At 35.0% G+C, this 26,052-nt stretch overlaps 1 protein-coding gene across 1 annotated transcript in view; it reads left to right on the top strand.

The window, feature by feature from the left end:
* Positions 1 to 26,052, top strand: part of DMXL1 (Dmx like 1) — a 130,808-nt gene that overhangs the window by 33,525 nt on the left and 71,231 nt on the right. Inside the window, exons 8-21 of the mRNA XM_052643975.1 lie at positions 3,189 to 3,378; positions 4,573 to 4,738; positions 7,883 to 8,095; positions 9,346 to 9,599; positions 9,711 to 10,395; positions 10,486 to 10,607; positions 12,896 to 12,985; positions 13,065 to 13,167; positions 14,278 to 14,397; positions 14,678 to 14,899; positions 17,555 to 19,240; positions 20,473 to 20,580; positions 24,590 to 24,759; positions 25,283 to 25,380. Coding sequence (XP_052499935.1) covers positions 3,189 to 3,378; positions 4,573 to 4,738; positions 7,883 to 8,095; positions 9,346 to 9,599; positions 9,711 to 10,395; positions 10,486 to 10,607; positions 12,896 to 12,985; positions 13,065 to 13,167; positions 14,278 to 14,397; positions 14,678 to 14,899; positions 17,555 to 19,240; positions 20,473 to 20,580; positions 24,590 to 24,759; positions 25,283 to 25,380 — 4,227 coding nt within the window. The remainder of the gene's footprint in view (positions 1 to 3,188; positions 3,379 to 4,572; positions 4,739 to 7,882; positions 8,096 to 9,345; positions 9,600 to 9,710; positions 10,396 to 10,485; positions 10,608 to 12,895; positions 12,986 to 13,064; positions 13,168 to 14,277; positions 14,398 to 14,677; positions 14,900 to 17,554; positions 19,241 to 20,472; positions 20,581 to 24,589; positions 24,760 to 25,282; positions 25,381 to 26,052) is intronic.

The following is a 26,052-nucleotide window of genomic DNA, read 5'->3' as shown; positions in this document are numbered from 1 at the left end:
ATTGAACTAGGACCCTCTAGGTACATGGATGGTTCTTCTGTTAGAAGTACGTTTCACAGTTTTTGAACTAAAGGAAAGTGGTGTGGACAATCTGTATTGTTAGCAGAAGCCCCCTCAGTCCACCTTCACTTTGAGAACTATTACTTTAGTACTTCTGAGACCATTGCCCACACGTATAAATATGTGTCTAGAATAGAATGAGCTATGACATGTGTGTGCTCAGTTGTGTCTGACTCTTTGCGACTCCATGGACTGTAGCCCTCTAGGCTCCTCTATCTATAGGATTTTCCAGGCAAGAATACTGGAGTGAGTTGCCATTTCTTTCTCCAGGACATCTTCCCAACCCTGGGATTGAACCCGTGTCTCCTTTCACTTCTCACTTTCATGCATTGGAGAAGGAACTGGCAACCTACTCCAGTGTTCTTGCCTGGAGAATCCCAAGGATGGGGGAGCCTGGTGGGCTGCCATCCATGGGGTCACACAGAGTCGGACACGACTGAAGCGACTTAGCAGCAGCAGCAGCTCCTGCACTGCAAGTGTATTCTTTACCGCTGAGCCAGTGGGGAAGCCCCGAGCTATGACATACATAAAGGAAAAATAGCTGTCTTCACAAACTGTTAACCTTTTAGAACTATCAGAAGTTTACATTATTCTGAAGGTTGAGTTCTGATGATATTCCAGGTATTTTCACATGCAGCTAATTAGAGCACCAGAATACTAAAAAAGAGAATTATGAAATATTGTATATTTCGAGAGAGGACAGTCACATCTGCTTCTGATACAGTTCACTCACTTTTGGCAAAAGTGATCATGGTGGAAGATACCATCAGAGGCAGATACCTTAAACTGGGGCATTAAGAATACTTGATGACAGCAAAAAACATATTAATTTTTCCCCCTACTTATTTTATCTCTTTTATCAACTAAATTCTACAGCATAAAAAACTGTGGTATAGAACGAGACTTTTCTGTTAGTTGTGGTGTCTTGGCAAGGTTTCCAGAATTTCACTTTCGGATCTATTAAAAAACCAACTAATCTCCTTTAGTTCTTTTAGTTTTCATGTTTATTTCACCAGCTGCCTGCAGATTTATAGCAGGAATGCTGACCCTTTCTCATGAGGGTGAAAAAGATCCCATCAAAGACCACTGTCCTTCCTGATATGGCATCTTAAAATTAAGATGTTCAACCAAATGATGACGCTTCACACAAAGTGTCTTGAGAGGAAAAATGGGGACGTGCTTGTAATGAGCATATACAGGCACTTCCCTGTTAATTAAAAATGATGAATGTAGGACAGATTGGGAGGTTTGGTTATTTCCCCCACAAAACCTTCAGAAGTTGGTTTTACATAACTAGTTTTAGAACCATCTTAGCCTGTTGTTGCCTCAAGATAGGATAACTGTTGCAGACACTTACCCATCATACTGTTGCCCTATATAAGGTCATTCATCTGTATATATCAGTTTTGGGTGGAGGGGGAGGGCTGTACCTGAATATGATGTGCTTATTGAAGAGAGAATAAGATACCTTGATGAAGAAATGAGAAAGGGAGATATGGCCTGAGCAATGCCTCAGATACAAAAGGATATTTCTACTGTGCTGAGCTTATATTACCAGCCAGCTGTTCACACTATTTGTAAAGGTTTGGTGTTCTGAAGAACATTATCTGCGGTCGAAACCGTGTCCATGCTTCTGAGTTGTGCACCTTTCTAGCTTGCTTTGTTGGTCTTGTCTAAGTTCATATGCCTCTCCTGATTGCTGTCTGTTCAACTCTTGAGTCTCCTATCTTCTGCTCTTTCTTTGTAAGCCTCCCATTCTGCCATTTACTGATGGGGCACTATGAACCTTGCACTTTCCATATTGCCTTTTTGTATTTTTTTCTGTTTCTGTTACATTTGATATTATTGCCACTGCCTGTGTGTATGTAAATGTACTAAAGAGAAACAGGGAACGAGAGCAGGGAAAGGTCAGAGGGAGACAGAGAAAAAAGGGGAAGAAAATTGAAGGAAAAAGAGGACGGAGAGGCATAAGGATGGGAAAAGGAAGGAGAAACAGAGGGTTTGGAAAGGTTAAGGAGAGGCCCTAGGAGGAGGGTACCAATGAGAGGTAGGAGAGGTGGAAAGGGAGGCTAAGAAGCAGAGAATTGTAGGAGGAGGCAGAGGCAGGGAAGCCCAGAGAGTGGATGGAAAGGGAAAAGAAGTAGGGGAGTAGACATAGAAGGGGAGGGGCAGGGAGGGAGGTATAAGAGCAGGGGAGGAATCTGGAGGGAGCTACCAAGATAGAATGTGCTGTTCTCCCTGGTCTTGCCCTTTGCTTTTTTTTTTTTTTTTAATCAGGTATGTTTTAAAAAGTGACTACTATAGAGTATTTTAATTTTTTTTCTTTAACTTACCAAGTTACTTGATAGAAACCTTCTACTGGTTTTTCTTTTTTAAATCAGTTAGATATGTTTGAATAAGTGTCTATTACAGGATATTGCAACTTTAGAAAAACGTTTGCTAACAAGATTGTCAGTCAATAGAAAGGTAGTCTTTAATAATAGAATTCCAGCTTTTGAGCTCTTGATGCATATGGGATTTATTAACATATATGTAATTGTTTTGTTATTATTTTGTGGGGTGGCAAGACAGTAAATGCACTGAAAGTCAAAAATGAATAAGGAAGGAGATGGCTAATACTTAATTGAATTTTTCTGTTTTTGCACTTGACTGCTTTTGGTATATGTTAGGCAAAGACACAGTAAGTGTGCTAGTTACTATAGCTTGTTAGTGACAAGTATGCATATACCTTTACAGGAAGTAAAAATGAAGCATTGTGAAATAATTTAAATAAATATCCACTGAATAAATCAGAAAATCTGAATAGAAGATGTCAGGTTTTTTCCTTGTTATTGACTGAGGGAGTATGATATGATCTCAGTTTTTGTTCTTTAGATATAAGAGTCTTGAATTACTGAAACAGGAACTACTGAGTTATAGGCAGAAAATAAATGGATTAGCAAGCGTTTGCAGTGATGAAATCAAATACCCAACTCAGTTTTAATGGTTTTGACTATGTTGCATAAATGTATATTGACTTTTTTCATTGATACCTTAGTTGTGTACATTTAAATAATTGTGGAAACATTGTGGAATATGATACTGTGGGAAATTTATGTTTTTGCTTCTAAAATCCTTTTATTCCTTAGGGCTTCTGTATGTAATGTACTGTTGACTTGCTGCAAAGATAACATATGTCGTCTTTGGGTAGAGACATTTTTACCAAATGATTGTTTGCTCTATGGAAGTGACTGCAACCATTGGACTGAACCAATTAATTTAACAAATAACATCAAGAGAAACGTTTCCAGTAAAGAACGAGTTCAAAGTGCTTCAGATGTGAGTGTTTTTGTTAGATGTTTTTCCTATATGTTTTAATATCTTTTGTACAAGGCCTTTTTGAAACATTCATCTTAATATTCAAAATCATGGATAGTTATGAAAAAAATGTATGTCTTAGGAAATCAATTCTCAGAAAATTTTTAGGATTTTTTTTTGTCTAGCATGAAACTGCCTATAATTACAAAGTTAACCTTAGGTTAACTGATGATATCAAAAGGATGATCATATATAACTTAGCTGAAATAACATAAAGTCAATTAAGATCTGAGAATGCAAAAATTTGACTGTAAAAATAATTTATTATTTTTCTTTCTTTAGGGCTTAGGGTGTTTGTCCTGTCATTACAGGAATGATTAGTTTATCAGATTGTGTTCTACATTTGTTATTGTTCAAACCTCCAAGAACTTGAATTACTATAGTATGGCAAAACTAAAGTCAGTTTTTGATGTTGGGGCTGATTAAACATAGACTAGTAACATGCATTCTTGAAAATAAGAAAGTGACCTAAAAATGATTTATCTTTGAATGTTTTATATGATTATGGAAATACTGTTTCTCAAATTTAGATTGTATTGCTAGTGGCATAGAATATAATTACATGTGTATTGTATAGAGACTCAACCACTGAGACTCAACCAGTGGTTATATATAACAATAGTTGAAAGAAGTGCTTGACTGGGAATCACTTTTAGGTGATATTGTGTTGTGTATAAAGTATTGTATCATATGAAAGATGAGAATAGCAATATTTGCTTTGTCTACCTCATGGATCAAGTGAGGTGATTGCAGTGAAAGTGCTTTGTAAACTATGAAATACCATCCTAATGAATGGTGGTAATATTATTCAGTGTTTTGTGGTCATAGGAAGTAACCTGTGGATACAAAGAGAACCGTATAAATAGGGATATCATTTTCCACAGATGCATGGTAAACTTTTTTTAAATTAAGAAAATATTAAATCAAAATTTAACATATTGTGTGATGGTTTAAAGAAAAGTCGGGCAGTTAAAAGTTCCAAGCTTATTTCATGTTTCATGTTTGTTGTACAAAAATACTGTAAGGTACTTGTACATATAGGCTTATCTGAAATAGGAGCATCTGACAATCATTATATAACTTACATGCTTATAACAAAATAGCCATTAGTTTCACTTTGTTTTGCATTGTTTCACATTGTTTTTATTCTTATAGGTAAATCTGAAATTTTTTCGTAGAGGTCGGAGATCACTTGCACTTGTAGCACATACTGGATACCTGCCACACCAGCAAGACCCTCATCACGTTCACAGGAACACTCCACTGCATGCCAATGCACTTTGCCACTTTCATATAGCAGCCAGCATCAACCCAGCCACAGGTAATAAAGCGCTATTCAGAAAATGTTTTCCAGATCAAGTCGATTGATTTTTATGACCAGTAAGTTATACTATACTTATTGAGTAAGTAAAAAATTGTAGGTGATTTTCTTAGCTAACTTTTCATTATAGCCAGCTCACTGATGATAGAAAAAGTTTTTGTTTACTTGTTTGCTTCTTAAGGCTGTGATTTGGTCTGTAATTTTAGATTGTGATAAGTCATTGAGATGTTCTGTATTTCTTTATTCAGAAGTTGAGATTTGAACTAATACTTAACAAAGAAATTAACACCTCAGAATTATAATTACTGTATAGTTGTTCATATGAAACTGGTATGTTTTGTACTTAATCTTTGGAGCCATTTCAGAAATAGGGCAGAAATATTGTAGAAGTTATAACTGAAGAATTAAGAAACCTTGTTTTGTGGTCAAATATGTACTTTGAGATAGATTGAAAGATCTAGAATACCTGGATTTATCTGTGAATTTGAAGACTGAAGTGTTTATCATTATAGTAAATATTTTATGTTAGTTCAAAAACCAGGTGGTCATAGTTGGGCATTTAAGGTAGAACCTTAAAATACTGCTGGGAAAAAGTTAAAAATAACATTTGCACATAATAAACACCATCTATACAGGAAATATAAAGTTGACCTCCCTTCACATCTATTCCACCCTAGTCTTCCTCCTCAGAAGGTAACCACTCTAATGAATTTTTGTGTATTTTGAGATATTCTTTTGTTTATTTTGCTGCACCAGCTCTTCATTGCAGCATGAAAACACTTAGTTTTGGCATGCAGGATCTAGTTCCCTGACCAGGGATTCAATCCAGGCCCTCTGTATTGAAAGGGCAGAGTCTTAGCCACTGGACCACCAGGGAAGTCCAGAGATATTCTTAAACATAAATTAAGCACAACCTATTTACATATAACATACTGGATTTGCAGTATTGCATTCTTCAAGAAACATAGAATGAATATGGTCCATTAGTTACTTGAATTAAAGTGAGAAGTTCATAGAAATTCATTCTATTAATTGAATCAAAGTGAGAAGTGCTTTGATAAGTTAAAAGTGCAGAGATATCTGTGGTAGGAATAAAGTGTATTTGCCTATTTTTTTTTTCAGTTTTATTTGGTTAATAACAGTCCCAGCACTAAAAGAATCCATGAGCCAAGAAAATGTAAATGGGAGAATATTGAATGATTTTTATTGAAAATTATATTATTACCTTATCAAAAAAGATATATTGTCAGTGCTTATAGTATCCAGAGGAAGCTCTGAGGTCAGTGGAATAATTTTGAAAGTCTTTGTGAGTAAAAGACAGTATTTTGAGACTAAAGAAAGCTTGAATTCTCACTTTAATAGAAAAGGCTGAGGTGTTATGGAAAAAGAAACCCTAAGTTACAATGTAACATCTTCTTGACTACCTTACAATAAGGAAAACTCTTAAAACCTTTCTTCAGATTGTAGGTCCCCAAGAAAAGTTCATACATTTAGGGAAAATCAAATAAAAATAATAACTTTAGGAGCGATATTAGATTCTGTGGAGACTTTCCTTAAATTAGGTCTGTTAGAATGACCTTTCTGTAAGGCCCAGTGCAGATTTGGCTTCACTTATTTGTTCAATAGAATAGATACAGGAGAGAAGTTCATAATAGTATGTTCTCTTAGTTCTAGCACTTATACCCTCTCCATGATTATTTCTCATAAGAAATGATTTTACCAGATTTTTTGAGTGAGGTCAGAAGGCAAAGGAAATGTGATTACTTTTCAATCAGAATGCTTCTGCTAAGTCAGCCTAAGCCCCTCCTTTTTTGTTTACTTAACTGCTAGGCTTGTGATCTACTTCAGGATTACTTAATCTCTTCTGGGTTGATTTTATAAAGTTGAAAATCAGAAAATCCTACCCATGAAGTTTCTTGGGGACAGTTTAAATCTCTGACACTATTGTGTATCCACCTAGCAACAGTGCAATTGGTAGATCAGCCCCTCAAGGCTTTTATTGTGTGTTTAGTGCCATATAGGAACTGGAGATACAATAATGATCACAACATTATTGATCATTGCTCATATGAAGCATATAACCAGGTAGGAGATAGATAAATACTAATTAAACAATTATACTAATGAATATATAATTATAAACAGAGCTCTTGAATTAGATAATATCCATCAACTCTTAGAACCACTTCCAGTAGAAGGGGTGGGGAAAAGATTCATTTATCCTTTCCTTTATCCCCTATAATACTGTTTCTGTTGGTGTCCAGCAATAGACCGTGTTTGAACAAATAATTCAAATTATTTGTATTTCCCATTTTTTAAAATCAGCAGATTTGTTCTGGAGAAAATTATTAACCTTCCCTGAATCTATTCCAGGCTGTACTGTTCAGCAGACACCAGCATGATATAGATTTGGATTTTAATAATAATAGACAAATCTTTCTTTACCTCTATTACGTAAGGATTGTCATTTTTTACTCTAAATTTGTACTTCAATATACTTCACTTAGCAATGATTTCAAAAGTAATACCAAGGGACCAGATATTTTGTTTTTTAGCTGAGTTGACTTGTCTTGAATGATTTTCTTGAATATAAGAAGGGAACCTCAGTTTCATACTATCTGATTTCAATCTTGATGCTAATAAATAACCAGCATGTATTGTAGTATCTTATCTTAGGATTAGATAGGTAGGTCATGAAAAAAGTTAATATGTCAGTCTCTTAAGTAAAAGAAAGTTGTTGCTATTGAGGTAAACATATCACTGGTTCCTTTGACAACTTGATGATGACATTTTTAATGGTAGATCAAGTTAAAATATGTTTCTAATGAGTTTCTGTATAAATTATGAACACTATTCTATTTACATGTCTACAAATTATAGATAGGTTTCTTAATGAGAACATTTTATAATTGTAGAAAAATACATACGTGTGTATATATAAGTAAGTTATGGTATGTGACTTAGAATGTGTACCTTTCTGTCCTTTACAATAAGTATATTAAATACACCATTTAAGTCTGTTTTTTCATTAGTAATAATTGTGGGAACCATTATATTGTGAGTCTTACAGATTAAATAAAATGTGTTGTATATGCTAGCATGATAGAAATTATAATTTTGATTTTTTTTTCTTGTTCTTTGTAGACATTCCACTTCTTCCTTCTATTACCTCTCTGAGTCTAAGTGAAAATGAAGAGAAGAGTGGACCTTTTGTGGTACACTGGCTAAACAATAAAGAGTTGCATTTTTCTTTGTCCATGGAAGTCTTTTTACAACAACTTAGAAAAAGTTTTGAGCAACCATCTTCTGAGACCAGTGTAGAAGATTCTAATCAGGCAGATGTAAAATCTGATGAAGGTAAAGCTTTAAGAAGGATAAAAACTATGTTTTGTTTAAGATAGCGAAGATTTTTATATTAGGGTAGCATCAGCAGATTTCAGCGGCATAATACACATTTGGACTAGCTCATATAATAATCCAGTATAGACGGTTTTGTTCCAAGTGTCTTACTTCCTGATGGTAATGTAGGGATTTAGAATTCTCCATACTTATGCTTCTGTGGGCCACTAGGGTCTTGCTGCTCAGAGGACTATCTGCAGACTAGCAGCATTGGCATTATTAGGAATGCACAATTTCATGCTCCACCTGGAGCTGATAAACAAGACTCTGCAATTTAGTGAAATTCCCAGATAAGTTGTATGTATATTAAAGTTTGAGAAGCAGTACACTTAGGGCTTAAGCTCTACATTCAGTTTCTATTCATTCAGCCTCAGTCAAGTAGAGAGAAATCAAGTGTTTTTTAAATTACAAGTTTACATGTTCCCCTTAAAAAAAATTTAACAGTACCATCATGTATAAAGTTTCCATACTGTTAAATTTGATGAGCATTCTTCCAGATTTTATTTTTTTCTATGCTCATGCAAGTATATGTAAAGGTAGTTTCTTTTTAATTGTACTATAGGATTTCATTTTTAAATGAACATCATGTTCTGTAGCTTGCTTAAATTCAGTGTTGGGCACTTTTCTTGCTCATTATTTTTAACAGCTCCTGAATCAGGAGACTCAAGAGAAAACTTAAGCGTTTTCTTTGTTGATAGAATTTAAATTGATTTCAGTTGTTTCTCACTATATACTGATAATGGTAAAATCACACGTCTCTTTATCTTTGTGTGAAGTTTTCTCTAAGGTGGATCCCTAGATGGGGAATTAGCATATTGCATAAGCATTTTAAAATTTCAATAACTTTTGCCAAATTGCTCCCCCCCAGTACTGTTTTCCAAGTTTATGCTCCCTTTAAGTAAGTAAGTGTTAGTCGCTCAATTGTGTCTGACTCTTTGTGCCCCCTTTACCTATTTTCCAGTCAGTATTAGTCCTTCTACTGATAATCCAGTGACTCAGCCCTTTGGGCCTTCTGATTACTGAGTTAACTCCAGTGGCCTTATATTCCTGGAGCAAAATTATTTTTAAAGGGAACCCCATTTCCTATTTATATGAAAACATGTTTTTCATTTTGAATGCATTTGTAAAGATAGATTAAGAATGCATTTCTTAATTTATGGTAGTAGCTTGATTGTATTTATATGCTTCATGAACTCTTTTGCTTATAGAGATCGATGACAGCGTTGATGATCTGAAAATAAATCATGAAAAGAAGGAATTGGGTGGTGATAAACTGGTACCAAATTCAAGTTTTGTACCATTACCATCATCTGCCATTGATCATCAGATTGAAGTACTTCTGTCTGAATGGAGTAAAAATGCAGACATGCTATTCAGTATTCATCCCATGGATGGTTCTTTGCTGGTTTGGCATGTGGATTGGCTGGATGAATACCAGCCTGGTATGTTTCGTCAAGTACAGGTATTATTTTTATGATCTCTGGAGAGCAGCTTTTTGTTAAATGTGGGTACTGTTTTGTAAAACCTCTTTATATAGTTTCATGTCTTCTAATGCTCACGTTCTTAATTCCAGGTGTCCTTTGTTTCCAGAATTCCTGTAGCTTTCCCCACAGGTGATGCAAACTCTCTCTGTAAAAGCATAGTGATGTATGCCTGTACCAAGAATGTTGACTTGGCTATTCAGCAAGGGAAACAAAAACCTTCCAGCCTGACACGTTCCACGTCAATGCTTATCTCTTCTGGTCACAGTAAATCAACTAATAGTTTAAAATTAAGTATTTTTACCCCTAATGTTATGATGATTTCAAAGCACGCTGATGGCTCCCTGAATCAATGGCTTGTCAGTTTTGCCGAAGAATCTGCTTTTTCTACAGTTCTCAGTATTTCCCACAAATCCAGATACTGTGGTCATCGCTTTCATCTTAATGATTTAGCTTGTCACTCAGTATTACCATTATTGCTGACAACGTCACACCATAATGCATTAAGGACACCAGATGTTGATAACCAAAAGCAACCTGATGACGCTGTGAATATTGAAGAATGTCCTTTGACACAACAGAATAAAAGCACTATTGACATGGCCTTTCAGGATCCCAATGCCGTTTACAGTGAGCTTATTCTTTGGAGAGTTGATCCAGTTGGGCCATTGTCTTTCTCTGGAGGTGTTTCTGAGCTTGCCCGGATTAATTCTCTTCACGTTTCTGCATTTTCCAATGTGGCATGGCTGCCCACTCTTATTCCCAGTTATTGTCTAGGTAAGCATTCTGATTTTTACTTAAGAACTTTAGATTTTCTGACATTGTTGCTTAAAAGTTAAATTTTAAATATTTTTTAAATACATCTAGGTGCGTATTGCAACTCTCCTAGTGCGTGCTTTGTAGCAAGTGATGGGCAATATCTGAGATTATATGAAGCAGTTATTGATGCCAAGAAGCTTTTATATGAGCTTTCCAATCCTGAAATTTCTGTAAGTAAATGACTTTTGAAACTAAGAATAAAATATGATGTGTTTAAATAGTTAATTTATACTTACTGAGCAATTTCTAGGATTGTCATAAAATTTATAATGTATTTTTAGTTATTTTTTGCACATTTACATTATAGTCTTAGTGATAGTCTTATAGTGATCCCAATCCCTTAAAAAGAAACCATGTCTTTCATTCATTCCAAAAGTAGAATCTAATGTCCGACAATATGTAGTACTTCCTTTTGTTGTTCAGCTGCAAGTCATGTCTGACTCCTTTGTAACCTCATGGGCTGTGGCCTACCAGGCTCCTCAGTGTGTGGGATTTCTAGGCAGGAATACTGGAGTGGGTTGCCATTTCCCTCTCCAGGGAATCTTCCCAACCCAGGGATCGAACCCATGTCTCTTGCATTGGCAGGCAGATTCTTTACCACTGAGCCACCAGGGAAGTCGCATAGTATTTCCTGGCTCAGAGATACATGGGGAGTTCTGGCGGTATATTGCTGAATCATGTTGGTTCATCTGTAGGTTATTTATGAACAGGGGAAGCTGAAATAAGAGTGGCATTTTAATCTTAATCAAGAGAAAAAAGCTTTCAGTTTGGTTATCAGTGGTCTGCCCCTATCTTTTTTTTTGTTTTCCCCTAAGTTATTTTACAGAAGACAAAGTTTTTTTTTTTTTAAAGCATATAGTGTTATAGTAGCAACATATTTCTGGAGGGTCTTCTCTTTTTCAGGAATTGTTTTTAAGTGCTGGGAATTTAGATGTGAATAAAACAGACAAAAATCTCAGCTTACATTCAGTGAAAGAATATAGAAAAAAGGTCAAAATATATTAATAAATACTTTGGAGAGAAACAGTGTTGCAGAAGTAGTAGGGAGTGCCAAGTAAAGTGCTGGTCAGGGAAAGCCTCACAGAAGTGGTACAGTTTGAGCAAAGACCTGAAGGAGATGAAGGAGCTACCTGTGTGGATATTTAGTGGGAGAAGTATTTCAGCAAAGCAAGTGTAAAGATCCTCAGACCAGAGCATGTTTGGTAGGTAAGGCTCGTCAAGGAGGCTGTTGTGGCTGGTGTAGGATAAATGAGGTGGAAAGTAATAAAAAATAAAGTTAAAAAGTTAGCCTGGCCTTTGCAGTAAAAGACCTCATAGGCCATTGTAGTTACTTTGAATTTTACTCTGAATGACATAGAAGCTGGTGTAAAGAATGACAGTGATATGATCTGACTTAGGCTTTAAAATATCACTCTGTTTGCTATATAGATTAGACATGGGAAGCAGAAGTGTTATCAGAGAGACCAATTCAGGAAGCTATTACAGTAGTTTAAGAAAGAGTGAAAGGGGGTTAGAATGGTAGCAAGTGGTGTGGTGGTAAAGAGGATAAGAATTGGTCAAATCTGAATGTGTTTTTAACATTGACTATAAGGATTGGACTGGGTATGGGGTTTGTGTGAGAAAGAGGATAACTCCCAAGGTTTGCCTTGAGATGTGAAGAATGTGTAAATAGGTTTTGAGGTGCAGGGAGGATTCAAGAGCCTAACTTTGGACATGTTAATTTTGAAATGCCTGTTTGATATCCAAGAGATCTAGTAGGCTAGTGTCTGGAGTTTAGAGGGAGGCCTCGTCTGAAAATAGAAAATAAGTACCTGTAAGAACATAAAGTTGTGATGCTGAATGAGATCTCTGAGGGAGAGGCTATAGTTGGAAAGTAGAAATGGTAGGAAGATTGAACCCTGGGGCATTCCATTGTTAAAAGTGGGGTGAGTGTGGTGTATAAAGGAAGCCAAAATGAAGAAATTTCTAGGAGGAAGAAATAACAGATTCATATGCTGATAGATCAGGCATGATGAAGATTGAATTTAACCATATGACCTTGACAAGAGCAGTCAGGAGATGATGTGGCTCAAGAAATCACTGTTTATAAATAGTATATTAATTTGTTTATTTAGCTTTGTTTGTCAAAGTTAATGCTAAAAAGCTTTGATTCTTGGAACATTTCCGTGAGATTGAAGTCAGTCTTTCATAGTTAAAAATATAAAATACTTTTTCTCCTTAACGATTACCAAACATTGCTTTTGTTTTTCTCTGCACCAACTGAGCTATATAACTCTGTTCATTCCTGTGTAATTGCCTGGTAAAATCCCAGAATGTTTATAATAAAAGAGACTTGTGAACTTATTTAGTCTCACCTGAACTTATTTATTGTCTGTTATGCCTCAAATTTTACATCATTCTTTATTGTTTTTTAAATTTAATTGTTTAATAAAGGAAATATCCATTTTTTCAAAAACAGAAATATGTTGGTGAAGTGTTTAACATCGTAAGTCAACAGTCGACAGCCAGGCCAGGATGCATTATCGCATTAGATCCCATTACCAAACTTGTAAGTATTATTTTTCTGGCCACTTAGCATTAATAAATAATATGTATGTCAACTTATGTTGGTATTTATTTACATTCAGCAAGGCAGAAAAACCCAACTACTTCATGTTTTTCAAGAAGACTTCATTTTGAATAATCTTGAGAAGAAAAGACTGGGAAAAGACAGAATGTTATCTGATGCAGGTAAAGAATTTTTTATGTAATGAGCTATAAAATGTACAGTATGTTAGGCAGTTAATAAAGATAAGTTGATACAGTGTTTCATGTCTGAGTTTAAATTTTTCCTATGTACATTTGTGATAATATTTGTCATAAATACCAGTATCTTTTTATTCTTAACAAGGCAATAATAATGAAAAAATTAAAGGAGTTTGTCAGTTATGGTTTTTTAAAATACTGTAATTAGTTAATCAGTATTTAGCCATGCTACCTGGCATGCAGGATATTAGTTCCTCAACTAGGGATCAAACCCAGGCCCTTGGCAGTTAGAGTGCAGAGTCCTAACCACAGGATTGCCAGGGAACTCACATCAATTATGTTTTTAAAAAAAGTATCATAGACATGTTCATCATTAATGTGTGAGTGCTCTTCGCATGGGAGGGGTCCTGCCCTAATAATTTGAATGATATTGGCACCTGACCCTTTAAAAATCTACAATTTAAAGCATTAGCTACAAAGTTATATAGGTGGTTTTAATTAATACTTTTTTACAATTAAGCAGTTTTAAAAATGATATTAAATTCATCCTCCCAGTATTAGCTGTTATTTTAAATAAAGAAAATCAGGAAAATAAAGCTAAAATATCTTGGTTATTAGTTTTGATTACAGAGCCAAACCAAACTCAAAAATAACTTTACTTACCAAGGAACTGTACAGTGTGTACCTATTGCTCTAAAAGTCGATTATCAAGACTCAAATAATAATAATAACTGCATTCTGTATTTGTTTCAGGTTATTTTTATTTTCTTGTACATCATTTCTTTACCCTTTTTCCATTTATTTTCCTCCTTTAAGAAGTACCTTTTTGAATTCTACACCTTTATGTTGAATGTCTAATTTCTTCCCACTGCTCTCTTGGTCTTCTATCATTTTCCCTGAGAATTTTGAACTTTGCAAAAATGCTTGTAGTGCTTTTGTAACCTTTAAATACAATGATGGAAAGATGCTGAAAATGAGAAATATGGATGTAAAGGGTTATTTATATCAACAGAATGTTCTTTATTTTTCATTTTTCATATTAAGATGTTAATAGCTGTCTATGTTAATAGTGAAATATATCATTAATACCAACAGGCAGCTCACCTAATGGATTTTCTGAAAAATTCTACCTAATTGTAATAGAGTGCACCCAAGACAACCGTTCATTGTTACACATGTGGAATTTGCATTTAAAGTCCATTCCTGTCTCATTGGGTGAGTTTTTTTTTTTTTTCTATTAGTAGACTTAGATTAACAGAGTATGTATAGATAGATTGGTGGATATTTTTAAAGCTATTTTTATTGACAGGATAATTGTAGTTTATTCTGTTAATTAAGGAAAAAACAATTTCTCAGTTTTCTTGTCATAAAGAAACATAGGAATATGTTTACATTTTTATCTTTTATAAGGCAGTTTTGGATTATAAAATTTAGCAATTTTAATGTTTATAGGGGTTCCCTCCCAGTGTTTTGGTTCTTTTTTTATGTTTTATAGATGAAAAAGTAGATACAAAAATATCTGAAGCAGCTTGGCAGCCAGAAGAACATTATTCTTCTTCTCCAGAGAAGATCCTATCCCCCTTTTCACAAAAGTATCAGGCTTGCAGAGCAAATCTCCAGAGTACCAGCAAGTTGACTCTGTCTTCAGAAATGGTTTATAGCCAAGAGTTGCATTTGCCAGAAGGAGTTGAGATAATAAGTGTTAAGCCATCAGCAGGTGTGTAAACTTTGTAAAAAGAGACTGATACATTTGGCAGTGCATGAAGGTTTACTATGTATTTAAAAATAGGTGCAACTCCCATTTTTTAAATTCACACAGGAGCAGAAATGGAAAGAATACCTTTCAATATCCTAAATTAAAAATTTAAATTTCTCATTATGATTACTCTGGCATTTGTCAGCCAGAACTGTCTTAAATATTGATTTCCAAGACAAGTTTTTATTATCCTTTTGTAAAGACGAAGTGAAAGTTTCCAGGGCAGACTTAATAATGGAGTTGCACCTATTTGCCAACTGATAATATTGGTAATGGTGGCCAGGAGCTCTGTGCTGTGAAGGACTCTTAAGTGTGTAGTTCCTGATAAATATTTATCATCCTCATCCTTAGGGCAGTGGTCCTCAAAATGTGGTCCCCAGACCAGCAGCATCAGCAGCTTGTTTGGGAAGTTGTAAGAAGTAAAAATTCTTGGGTCATACCCTAGACTTACTGAATCATAAACTCTGGTGTGGGACCCAGCAGTCTTATTTTGACAAACCTTCCAGGTCATTCCAGTGTACAGAATTTCAAGGTATCAAGGGTATCATGAAAACCAAGACAAAAATCCATCTTTTTAATCACCTAGTTCTTTCATTTTCATAGTCACAGTGTGGATTTTTGGTCTTCTTTACTTATCACTTTTGACTAGTTACTTCGAATGCTCTTCAGTTTGCCATGTAATCAAGCACTTAATCTTTTGTAATTGGTGAAGTTAGCAGGAGTATTACAGTGTCATGATAAATTTTTTTAAACATTCTGAGATTTTTTTTTTTATATTTTAATAAAAGAGGAATCAGTGCAAGGAAAGTTAAAGTTTGAAAAAATGACTTTTGTATTGATGAAATTTTAAGAGCTGTTATCCTTAGCCATTGGAGAAGGCAGTGGCAACCCACTCCAGTAATCTTGCCTGGAAAATCCCATGGACGGAGGAGCCTGGTAGGCTGCAGTCCGTGGGGTTGCTAGGAGTTGGACATGACTGAGCGACTTCACTTTCACTTTTCACTTTCATGCATTGGAGAAGGAAATGGCAACCCACTCCAGTGTTCTTGCCTGGGGAATCCCAGGGATGGGGGAGCCTGGTGGGCTGCTGTCTGTGGGGTTGCACAGAGTCTGACATGACTGAAGTGACTTTGCAGCAGCAGCAGCATCCTTAGCCAAAAAAGTATACTCTTCACTACTCAATTCTAAAAAATTTTTATAGCAAATGTAAGAGAAACTGAAGATGTTTCTAAAAATAATCTTTGGTGCAAGTTGAGTTTACAATAAAAAAGTCCTAGGGCAGGAGAAGAAATTTCTTTTGTTTGACAAAAGCAGTAGCATATGATAAAAGCTTTTTTTCCTAGTCTTAACAATTTTTTTTAAAATGAGACTTTTGGGAAGGGATGGTGGCTTCCCTGGTAGCTCAGCGGTAAAGAATCCACCTGCAGTGCAGGAAATGCAGGTTAGATCCCTGGGTTGGGAAGATCTCCTGGAGAAGGAAACAGCATTCCAGAATTCTTGCCTAGGAAATCCAGTGGACAGAGGAGCCTGGTAGGCTACAATCCATGGGGTTGCAAGAGTCAGACACACTTAGCAGTGACTAAATAACCACTAAACTCTTTATTATCTGTTTAGCTCAGAGAAACTACTGAACAATGTTAATTGTGTCCTTTTGTAGTACTGCTAAGTCCTTGAGGACTTTAAAAAAACTTACTAACAATATGTTGAAATATGCTTTTAAAATATGGTAGATGTTCCATGTAACATCTATATTGTGGTTAGTAATTTATATTTAATAGTTTAGGATAGGGCTTGACAAACTATGGGTCACCTACTTGTTTCATAAATAAGTTTGGAACATAGCCACACCTATTTGTCTACTTTTGTGTATGGCTGCTTTTGTTCTACAATGGCAGAGTTGAGTAGTTACAACAGAGACTCTGTGGCTAGCAGAGCCTAATTATTACTCTTTGGCCCTTTAAGAAAAGTTTGCCAATGCCTGATTTAGGAAATTGAGTATTTAATTACATTAAACCCAAGGAAACATATGTCCCATCTGAGAATGTTCTCAGCATCATTTCCTTGAAATACAGCTTCAATCATGGAAGGCCCTTTTAGTACTTAAATAATTGTAAGCCATTCACACAGCTATATTTAAAAATATTATAGAGAAGTAGCCAGTGAATATTGATGAAGTTTTTAAATGTATTGATATCTTTAAAATTAGATTTATAATAATATATAATGCTAGCAAAGAGATATGAACAGAATGCTGGATTGAAAACCAGGACTAGGATTTAGGTTTTCTAATTCTGCCTTAATCTGGCTATTTTGTTTAGGCATAAGATACACATTTAGTCAGAGAGTCCTTAGCTGTAAATTATCTGAGTTCTTTTTTGGCTCAAGGTGTTGATAATAATGTCATTTTTATATACCATTTTGATGTCATTAAAAGCTGCTTACTGATCTTGTTGATCCTTAAGCTAAATATTGGCTGTCATGTTGTTAATGCTAGTTCATGCAAAAGACTAAAACCTTTAGTACAAGAAGACAGACGTATTTACCAAATTTGACATTTTATTAATGGATTATTTTGACATCATTTGACATTTTATTAATGGGTTATTTTTATTTTAGGACATCTGAGTTCTTCTTCCATATATCCCATATGCAGTGCACCTTATTTATTGGCAACTTCATGCTCAGATGAGAAAGTAAGATTCTGGAGATGTAGAGTAATGGCTGGAGAATCTGCCACATCAAAGAATGGAGAAACAGACCTTACGTACATTTGGGAAGAATGGCCATTACTTATTGAAGATGGACTACAGAGCAATAGCAGTATAACTGTACCTGGTAGGCCTATAGAAGTCAGCTGTGCACACACAAATCGTTTAGCAGTAGCATATAAGCAGCCTATGTCTAATAGTAGATCTTCTCAGGACTTTGTGATGCATGTAAGTATTTTTGAATGTGAGTCTACAGGAGGTTCATGTTGGGTCCTTGAGCAGACAATTCATTTAGATGAGTTAAATACAGTGTTGGATTCTGGCATTAGTATTGATAGCAATTTAGTGGCCTATAATAAACAAGAGATCTATTTATCTAGTAAAGAGAGTGTCACATCAAACACAAAGCATTTAGTTCACTTAGATTGGATGTCTAGAGAAGATGGTTCTCATATTCTGACTGTAGGAATTGGATCAAAACTTTTTATGTATGGACCCCTGTCTGGCAAAGTACAAGAACAGGCTGGTAAGGAAAGCCTGGCGTTTCCTCTCTGGGAAAGTACTAAAGTTGTGCCCCTTTCTCAGTTTGTACTGTTACGAAGTGTGGACTTGGTTTCTTCTGTAGAAGGCTCTCCACCTTTTCCTGTTTCTTTATCTTGGGTCCGAGATGGCATCCTGGTGGTAGGAATGGATTGTGAAATGCATGTGTATTCCCAGTGGCAGCCATCTTCTAAACAAGAGCCTGTTACAACAGATTCATATAATGGGAGCACTCCATCTATAACGAGTTTAATAAAACAGAGTAACTCCTCAAGTTCTGGATTACATCCTCCAAAGAAAGCTCTGACTCGATCCATGACTAGTCTTGCACAGAAGATCTGTGGGAAGAAAACTGCGTTTGATCCTTCTGTGGATATGGAAGATTCGGGTCTTTTTGAAGCAGCTCATGTTCTTTCCCCAACTCTACCTCAGTACCATCCTTTGCAACTTTTGGAACTCATGGATCTTGGCAAAGTTCGGAGAGCAAAGGCCATCTTGTCACATCTTGTCAAGTGCATTGCTGGGGAAGTTGTGGCTCTGAATGAAGCTGAATCTAATCATGAGCGCCGCCTTAGGTCTCTCACCATCAGTGCTAGTGGAAGTACTACTAGAGACCCCCAGGCATTCAACAAAAGTGAAAATACAGACTACACAGAAATCGATTCCGTCCCTCCACTTCCTTTATATGCCTTACTTGCAGCAGATGATGATAGCTATTACTCATCCTTAGAGAGATCTAGTAATCAGAGTACCTTAAATAACTCAAACCAGTTGTCAAAAGAAAATTATAATGAGCTTTTTCAGATGCCAGTTTTAGTGACTGATCGTCATGTGTTAGAGACAGATGAAGAAAATGCAGAGCCTGTGGTTATTGACCTTTCACAGTACAGTCCAACTTACTTTGGTCCTGAGCATGCTCAGGTTCTTTCTGGCCACTTACTTCATTCTAGTTTACCAGGACTCAGCCGGATGGAGCAGATGTCTTTGATGGCTTTAGCAGATACAATTGCAACTACCAGCACTGATATTGGAGAAAGCAGAGACCGAAGCCAAGGTAAAACTAAGTTGGGTACAGGATTAGAGGAAAAACTGATGATACTATTTTTACTTATTTTTTCACAGAAAATCATCTTAAATAATTTTTGTAAAAATGATAGCCATAAAGGTTTGTTATGTCATCATTGTTTCCTTCACAATAGTTTTAACTTGAATATATGTTCTTTATCCCATAAGTTACAGTACTCTGAGAAAGTGCACAGCGGTTCATTATGCCAGTTCATCTTTACCTGTCTACTTAATAACAAAACTCCAGTCCATTTTACTTGTCTACTTAATAACAAAAATCCAATCTGATCCATTACTTTTGAGTTTAGTGAAAGTTAACATTCTTAATAAATATCTTAGATACCCCCAAATAAAAAGTGTTTTTTTCTCACATCATGGCAATTCACTATAAATTTGGGTTAACAGTGAGGTTTTTAAAAATTACCATTAATGTATACTCCTTCCTAGAATAACAGACAAACCTACTAAAATTAGTTCTTTCCCTCACTCAACATTTTTTATTTTTAATTTCCTGAGTTATGAATAAAATTTATAAAATTCCCATCAGATTTCAAGTAAGATCTGAAATTAACAGCCTAGCCTTAAGTACCAGATATAGGTCAGTAGGATGCACCCTTTGGACTTTGCTTGAAAGGAGAATGTGGGGTAATTTTAAGAAAAAATAACAATAATAAAAATTACAACTTTAAGAAAAGTTGGTTGTGAATTACAATATTAAATATTACCAGTGGATATTATTTCTTGATCTGACTATATTACAACTGTTTGTTTTTCTTCATGTAAAAATCAGGTCCCACTACCATGTAGCCATTTCTTCTAGTGTTGACAGTTACTGGATGGGGCATATGACTTAGATCAATATGGAAAATATTGTACCAAGTACCACAGAGGTTAAACTTCTTTAAAATTCCTTCAGATTTTAATTTAAATATTCATGTCAGAGGAGATTATATTATTTTAAAAAATTAGAGATCCTGAGTCAATTTGTTCTCTTTATTAGTTTTTAAATTATTAAACTCTATAGCTTTTCCTGTAATGTATAATTGTATAGAAAAAAAGAAAGATAGTATTTAGATTGACAGCTTTTGTCAGTTTCACAGTGTTTTACCCTGAGTTTGGTGCTGTGACATGCCCTGCTTGACAGAATTATTACCACTTACTTGTGTTTTGCTCTTGAAATGGGTTTTTATAGGTAAAAATACTTTTTTTTCTGTTTTATAGGTGGAGAAACTCTTGATGAATGTGGCTTAAAATTTCTTCTGGCTGTTCGACTTCATACTTTTCTTACAACTTCTCTTCCAGCTTATCGAGCTCAACTGCTTCGCCAAGGTGATTTGGTAGTAATCTAGTAAAAGGAAGTAAGCCAAGGGGAAGAGAGGTTTAAGAACATTTAAGTTTGGTTTGCCTGGATATGATCATGACAAGTTTGATATATTCTGAATTTCCTTAATTTGTGTTAAAAACATTGGCTTTCACCTCATCTTCTTTGCTTTAAAATTCTGAAATTTATTTCATAGATAGAGTTAGTGAAGAAGTGGATTTTGGACAATTGAATATTACTTCAAATGCATTATACATTATAGGCCAACTAGTATTATTTCATTCTCTTCAGTTTATTTAAATATTCTTTATTCTCTTTGATTGACATCCATCTAAATTCATTTTCCCCCCAAATTTGAGTATAACTTGAATAGAGAAATAATATATACTCAATTTTAATTGTTTTACAAAGAAAGAGTACAGAACATAGAAAATAAAAATCTTTCCACTCCCAAAACTGCTATTAACATTAATATATATTTCAGATATTAGTTTAATAACATTTCAAATACTTTTATATTATTAGTCAGGACTCCAAAGTAACAGAAATACTTTACTTAAATCTAAGGTAACTTAAACAAAACAAGGTATTTATTGACTAAGTACCCCCAGGTTTAAGAAATAGAGCCAGCTTCTCAGATTGTTGGATCTAAAAGTTTAAACAGTGGTGTTGGAACTCTACAGCTTAACCTTTGCTCATTGGTCTCTGTCTCTTTTCTCTCTGCTTCCTCCTCCCTTTCATTTTGCATTTAGTCTTAGAAAAGAGAAGCTAAAATTCTAAGTCAGATATTTATTTATTTATGAAAAATTATGAAACTTGGTTGAGAGATACGAGGGAATCTAAAAATAATTTAGAACAACAGTCCATTCACAGTATAAATGTTTATTTCTTTTCTATTTACAGTTTCTTTATTGCCAAAGACTTGGGTCTTGTGGGCAGTTCAGATTCCTTGTCATTGTATATTACATGAAAAATTTGAGTTCATATGTTTGTATAAGTCAAAGCCAAATCTTATAATTAATCATTTACTTCATTCATTAATGCTAAACAAAATGTAATTTGAAGAGACAAAATAGAAACTGAATGATTAACACCACCTGTGTGAGCCAATAGATCAAGAGACTTGCTGATGTAAATAATACTTTATAAATATAAAAGTATCTTATTAATGTGGTGATATGGGGTAATAAAAGTTATTATGTACTAGGTACTATCCCGAATGCTTCAACTATATTATTTATTTATTTTATTTTTTTTTACAATTTTATTATATATATATTTTTTTATTTTACTTTACAATACTGTATTGGTTTTGCCATACATCAACATGAATCTGCCATGGGTGTACACGTGTTCCCAATCCTGAACTCCCCTCCCACCTCCCTCCCCATACCATCTCTCTGGGTCATCCCAGTGCACCAGCCCCAAGCATCCTGTATCCTGCATCAAACCTAGACTGGCGATTGGTTTCTTATATGATATTATACATGTTTCAATACCATTCTCCCAAATCATCCCACCCTCTCCCTCTCCCACAGAGTCCAAAAGACTGTTCTATACATCTGTGTCTCTTTTGCTGTCTTGCATACAGGGTTATCGTTACCATCTTTCTAAATTCCATATAAATGTGTTAGTATACTGTATTGGTGTTTTTCTTTCTGGCTTACTTCACTCTGTATAATCAGCTCCAGTTTCATCCACCTCATTAGAACTGATTCAAATGTATTCTTTTTAATGGCCGAGTAATACTCCATTGTGTGTATGTACCACAGCTTTCTTATCCATTCATCTGCTGATGGACATCTAGGTTGCTTCCATGTCCTGGCTATTATAAACAGTGCTGGGATGAACACTGGGGTACATGTATCTCTTTCATTTCTGGTTTCCTCAGTGTGTATGCCCAGCAGTGGGATTGCTGGGTCATAAGGCAGTTCTATTTCCAGTTTTTTAAGGAGTCTCCACACTGTTCTCCATAGCGGCTGTACTAGTTTGCATTCCCACCAACAGTGTAGGAGGGTTCCCTTTTCTCCACACCCTCTCCAGCATTTATTGCTTGTAGACTTTTGGATCGTAGCCATTCTGACTGGTGTGAAATGGTACCTCATTGTGGTTTTGATTTGCATTTCTCTGATAATGAGTGATGTTGAGCATCTTTTCATGTGTTTGTTAGCCATCTGTATGTCTTCTTTGGAGAAATGTCTATTTAGTTCTTTGGCCCATTTTATGATTGGGTCGTTTGTTTTTCTGGAATTGAGCTTCATGAGTTGCTTGTATATTTTTGAGATTAGTTGTTTGTCAGTTGCTTCATTTGCCATTATTTTCTCCCGTTCCGAAGGCTGTCTTTTCACCTTGTTTCTGGAATTGAGCTTCATGAGTTGCTTGTATATTTTTGAGATTAGTTGTTTGTCAGTTGCTTCATTTGCCATTATTTTCTCCTGTTCCGAAGGCTGTCTTTTCACCTTGTTTATAGTTTCCTTTGTGGTGCAGAAGCTTTTAACTTTAATTAGATCCCATTTGTTTATTTTTGCTTTTATTTCCAGTATTCTGGGAGGTGGGTTGTAGAGGATCCTGCTGTGATTTATGTTGGAGAGTGTTTTGCCTATGTTCTCCTCTTGCAGTTGTATAGTTTCTGGTCTTACATTTAGATCTTTAATCCATTTTGAGTTTATTTTTGTGTATGGTGTTAGAAAGTGATCTAGTTTCATTCTTTTACAAGTGGTTGACCAGTTTTCCCAGCACCACTTGTTAAAGAGATTGTCTTCACTCCATTATATATTCTTGCCTCCTTTGTTGAAGATAAGGTGTCCATAGGTGTGTGGATTTATCTCTGGGCTTTCTATTTTGTTCCATTGATCTATATTTCTGTCTTTGTGCCAGTACCATACTGTCTTGATGACTGTGGCTTTGTAGTAGAGCCTGAAGAGGCAGGTTGATTCCTCCACTTCCATTCTTCTTTCTCAAGATTGCTTTGGCTATTCGAGGTTTTTTGTATTTCCATACAAATCTTGAAATTATTTGTTCTAGCTCTGTGAAAAATACCGCTGGTAGCTTGATAGGGATTGCATTGAATCTGTAGATTGCTTTGGGTGTATACTTATTTTCACTATATTGATTCTTCTGATCTGTGAACATGGTATATTTCTCCATCTATTAGTGTCCTTTTTGACTTCTTTCACCATTGTTTTATAGTTTTCTATATATAGGTCTTTAGTTTCTTTAGGTAGATATATTCCTAAGTATTTTATTCTTTTTGTTGCAATGGTGAATGGAATTGTTTCCTTAATTTCTTTTTCTACTTTCTCATTATTAGTGTATAGGAATGCAAGGGATTTCTGTGTGTTGATTTTATATCCTGCAACTTTGCTATATTCATTGATTAGCTCTAGTAATTTTCTGGTGGAGTGTTTAGGGTTTTCTATGTAGAGGATCATGTCATCTGCAAACTTTAATCCTCACAAGAATGTAATGAGGTAGGTGCCACAGTTATTCACATCTTGTAAATAAGGAAATTGAGGAATCAAGAGACTAAGTAACTTACCCATCGTTATATAGTTAGTTAGGATGGAGCTGGAATTTAATTTATGCATTTTTGACTCCAAAGTTTTTGTAGTCTTAAGTTCTGTTCACCATCTGTACTGTCTCTATGCTTTTTTAATTCCATGGAATTAAATCCACACAACACATATTGACGAAAGGAGACCAAACATACTAGAGAATAGAAAGACTCAGCACAGTGGCATTTGTCCATAAGCATTTTTTATCTTTTTTTTAAAAAATATATTTTAATTATAGACACTATGTGCTCATTGTAGAAAATATTGATGTGATCAAGTTATTTGGAGGAGCAAGATAAAAAACCAACACATATTCCCTCTAACCTCAAACATTTAATAATTATAACTCTGTAAGTCTTACGTATAAACTTTTAGGCATTTCTGTTGCAAATATGAGCATTCGTTTCTGATCATAATTATACAGTCATATTTCTTATAAACATTATTTCTGATATTTCTTCAGGACTCTCTACTAGTCATTTTGCCTGGGCATTTCATTCAGTAGCAGAAGAAGAACTACTGAACATGTTGCCAGCGATGCAGAAAGATGATCCTACATGGTCTGAACTTAGAGCTATGGGTGTGGGGTGGTGGGTCCGGAATACCCGCATCTTACGCAAGTGCATAGAAAAGGTGAGTGTTTTATTTTGGTGTAGAAATAATATGTATTGCATGTTTATTGAAATGGTATTCCATATTTACTCTCCTGGTACTCTTTAAGCAGTAAAATCCTTTTAAGTAGTCTTTATATTTCAGGATAGCATGTTAATATAATTTTTAAAAATTTATATTCTAATTCTTAAATTGCTGGTTGATATATTTATTTAGTAGTATACATCTGTCTTTTATAAATAGTATATATGCACATTTGGGAAAATAAAGCAGTACTCAAGAGCTTGTCATGGAAAGCTTAGTCCTATTTCCACCTCTTTGTGACCTTGATTACTTTTGTAATTATAAATAAATAAGTTTACATATACATATGCATGTGTTCATTCACATTTTTTTTAATTTATTGAACATTTAAGTAGAGAATGTATGACAGTTTATATATAAAGGAAATTATTTGTTTACTTAAAACTATTTCTGTGAAATTTTGACCAATACTTTATTATTATTATTATTGGTTTTTTTGACCAATACTTTCTAATTACAGGTAGCCAAAGCAGCCTTTTATAAAAAGAATGATCCTTTAGATGCTGCCATTTTTTACCTCGCAATGAAAAAGAAAGCAGTGATTTGGGGATTATATAGGTAGGTGAGAAAACTGCTTCAAAATGAAAAACTTTCCATAAAGAGTATGAAGTAAAGATTTATTATGCTTGTTAGTGTGGTTCATGTAGATTGTTAGTTATTTTTGTATTTAGCAGACTTCATGTGAAAGAAGCCCAGGTATCTACCAGAGCGAAAGAATGTTGATGAGGTCACATTCAGTTTTTTTTAGGTTTATCAGTCCAGAAAAACATCTTTTTGCTTATTTTAATAACGTCTTATGATGCTCTGTTAGGACAAAGAACTAAACTGGAAACTTCTATCTAGAATGGGGAAGAAGATGAATTGGTGGAGCTTTGAAAATGCATCTACCCTCTGTCCTGTCAGGAGGAGCTCTTGGACCAGACTTAACCTTCCAAACCACTCTTTTCCTAAGGGCCCTGACCCCATTCTTGAGCTGGGATCATTTAGAATTTTTCTCATTCACTTGTCCTCAGCTAGGCTTGGTGAATGTGATGGCCATAAATAGTTCACTCTTCATTTGGGCTTCAGTCTAGGTGTATCCGTATGAACATCAACCTTTGGTGAAAATCGTGATGTCAGTCAGTTTTTTCAGAGACTAGATTTTAGTCTCTTTAAAGTTTTACTTGAGGACAGATTCCTTGGTGATGATGATTTTTATCATCAAAGTCATCCTCAGGTGGGCAGTTGGGA

Source organism: Budorcas taxicolor, chromosome 7 (genome assembly GCF_023091745.1).
Source record: "Budorcas taxicolor isolate Tak-1 chromosome 7, Takin1.1, whole genome shotgun sequence".
Taxonomy (NCBI): Eukaryota; Metazoa; Chordata; class Mammalia; order Artiodactyla; family Bovidae; genus Budorcas; species Budorcas taxicolor.
This window is presented reverse-complemented; position numbering and strand designations above follow the sequence as displayed.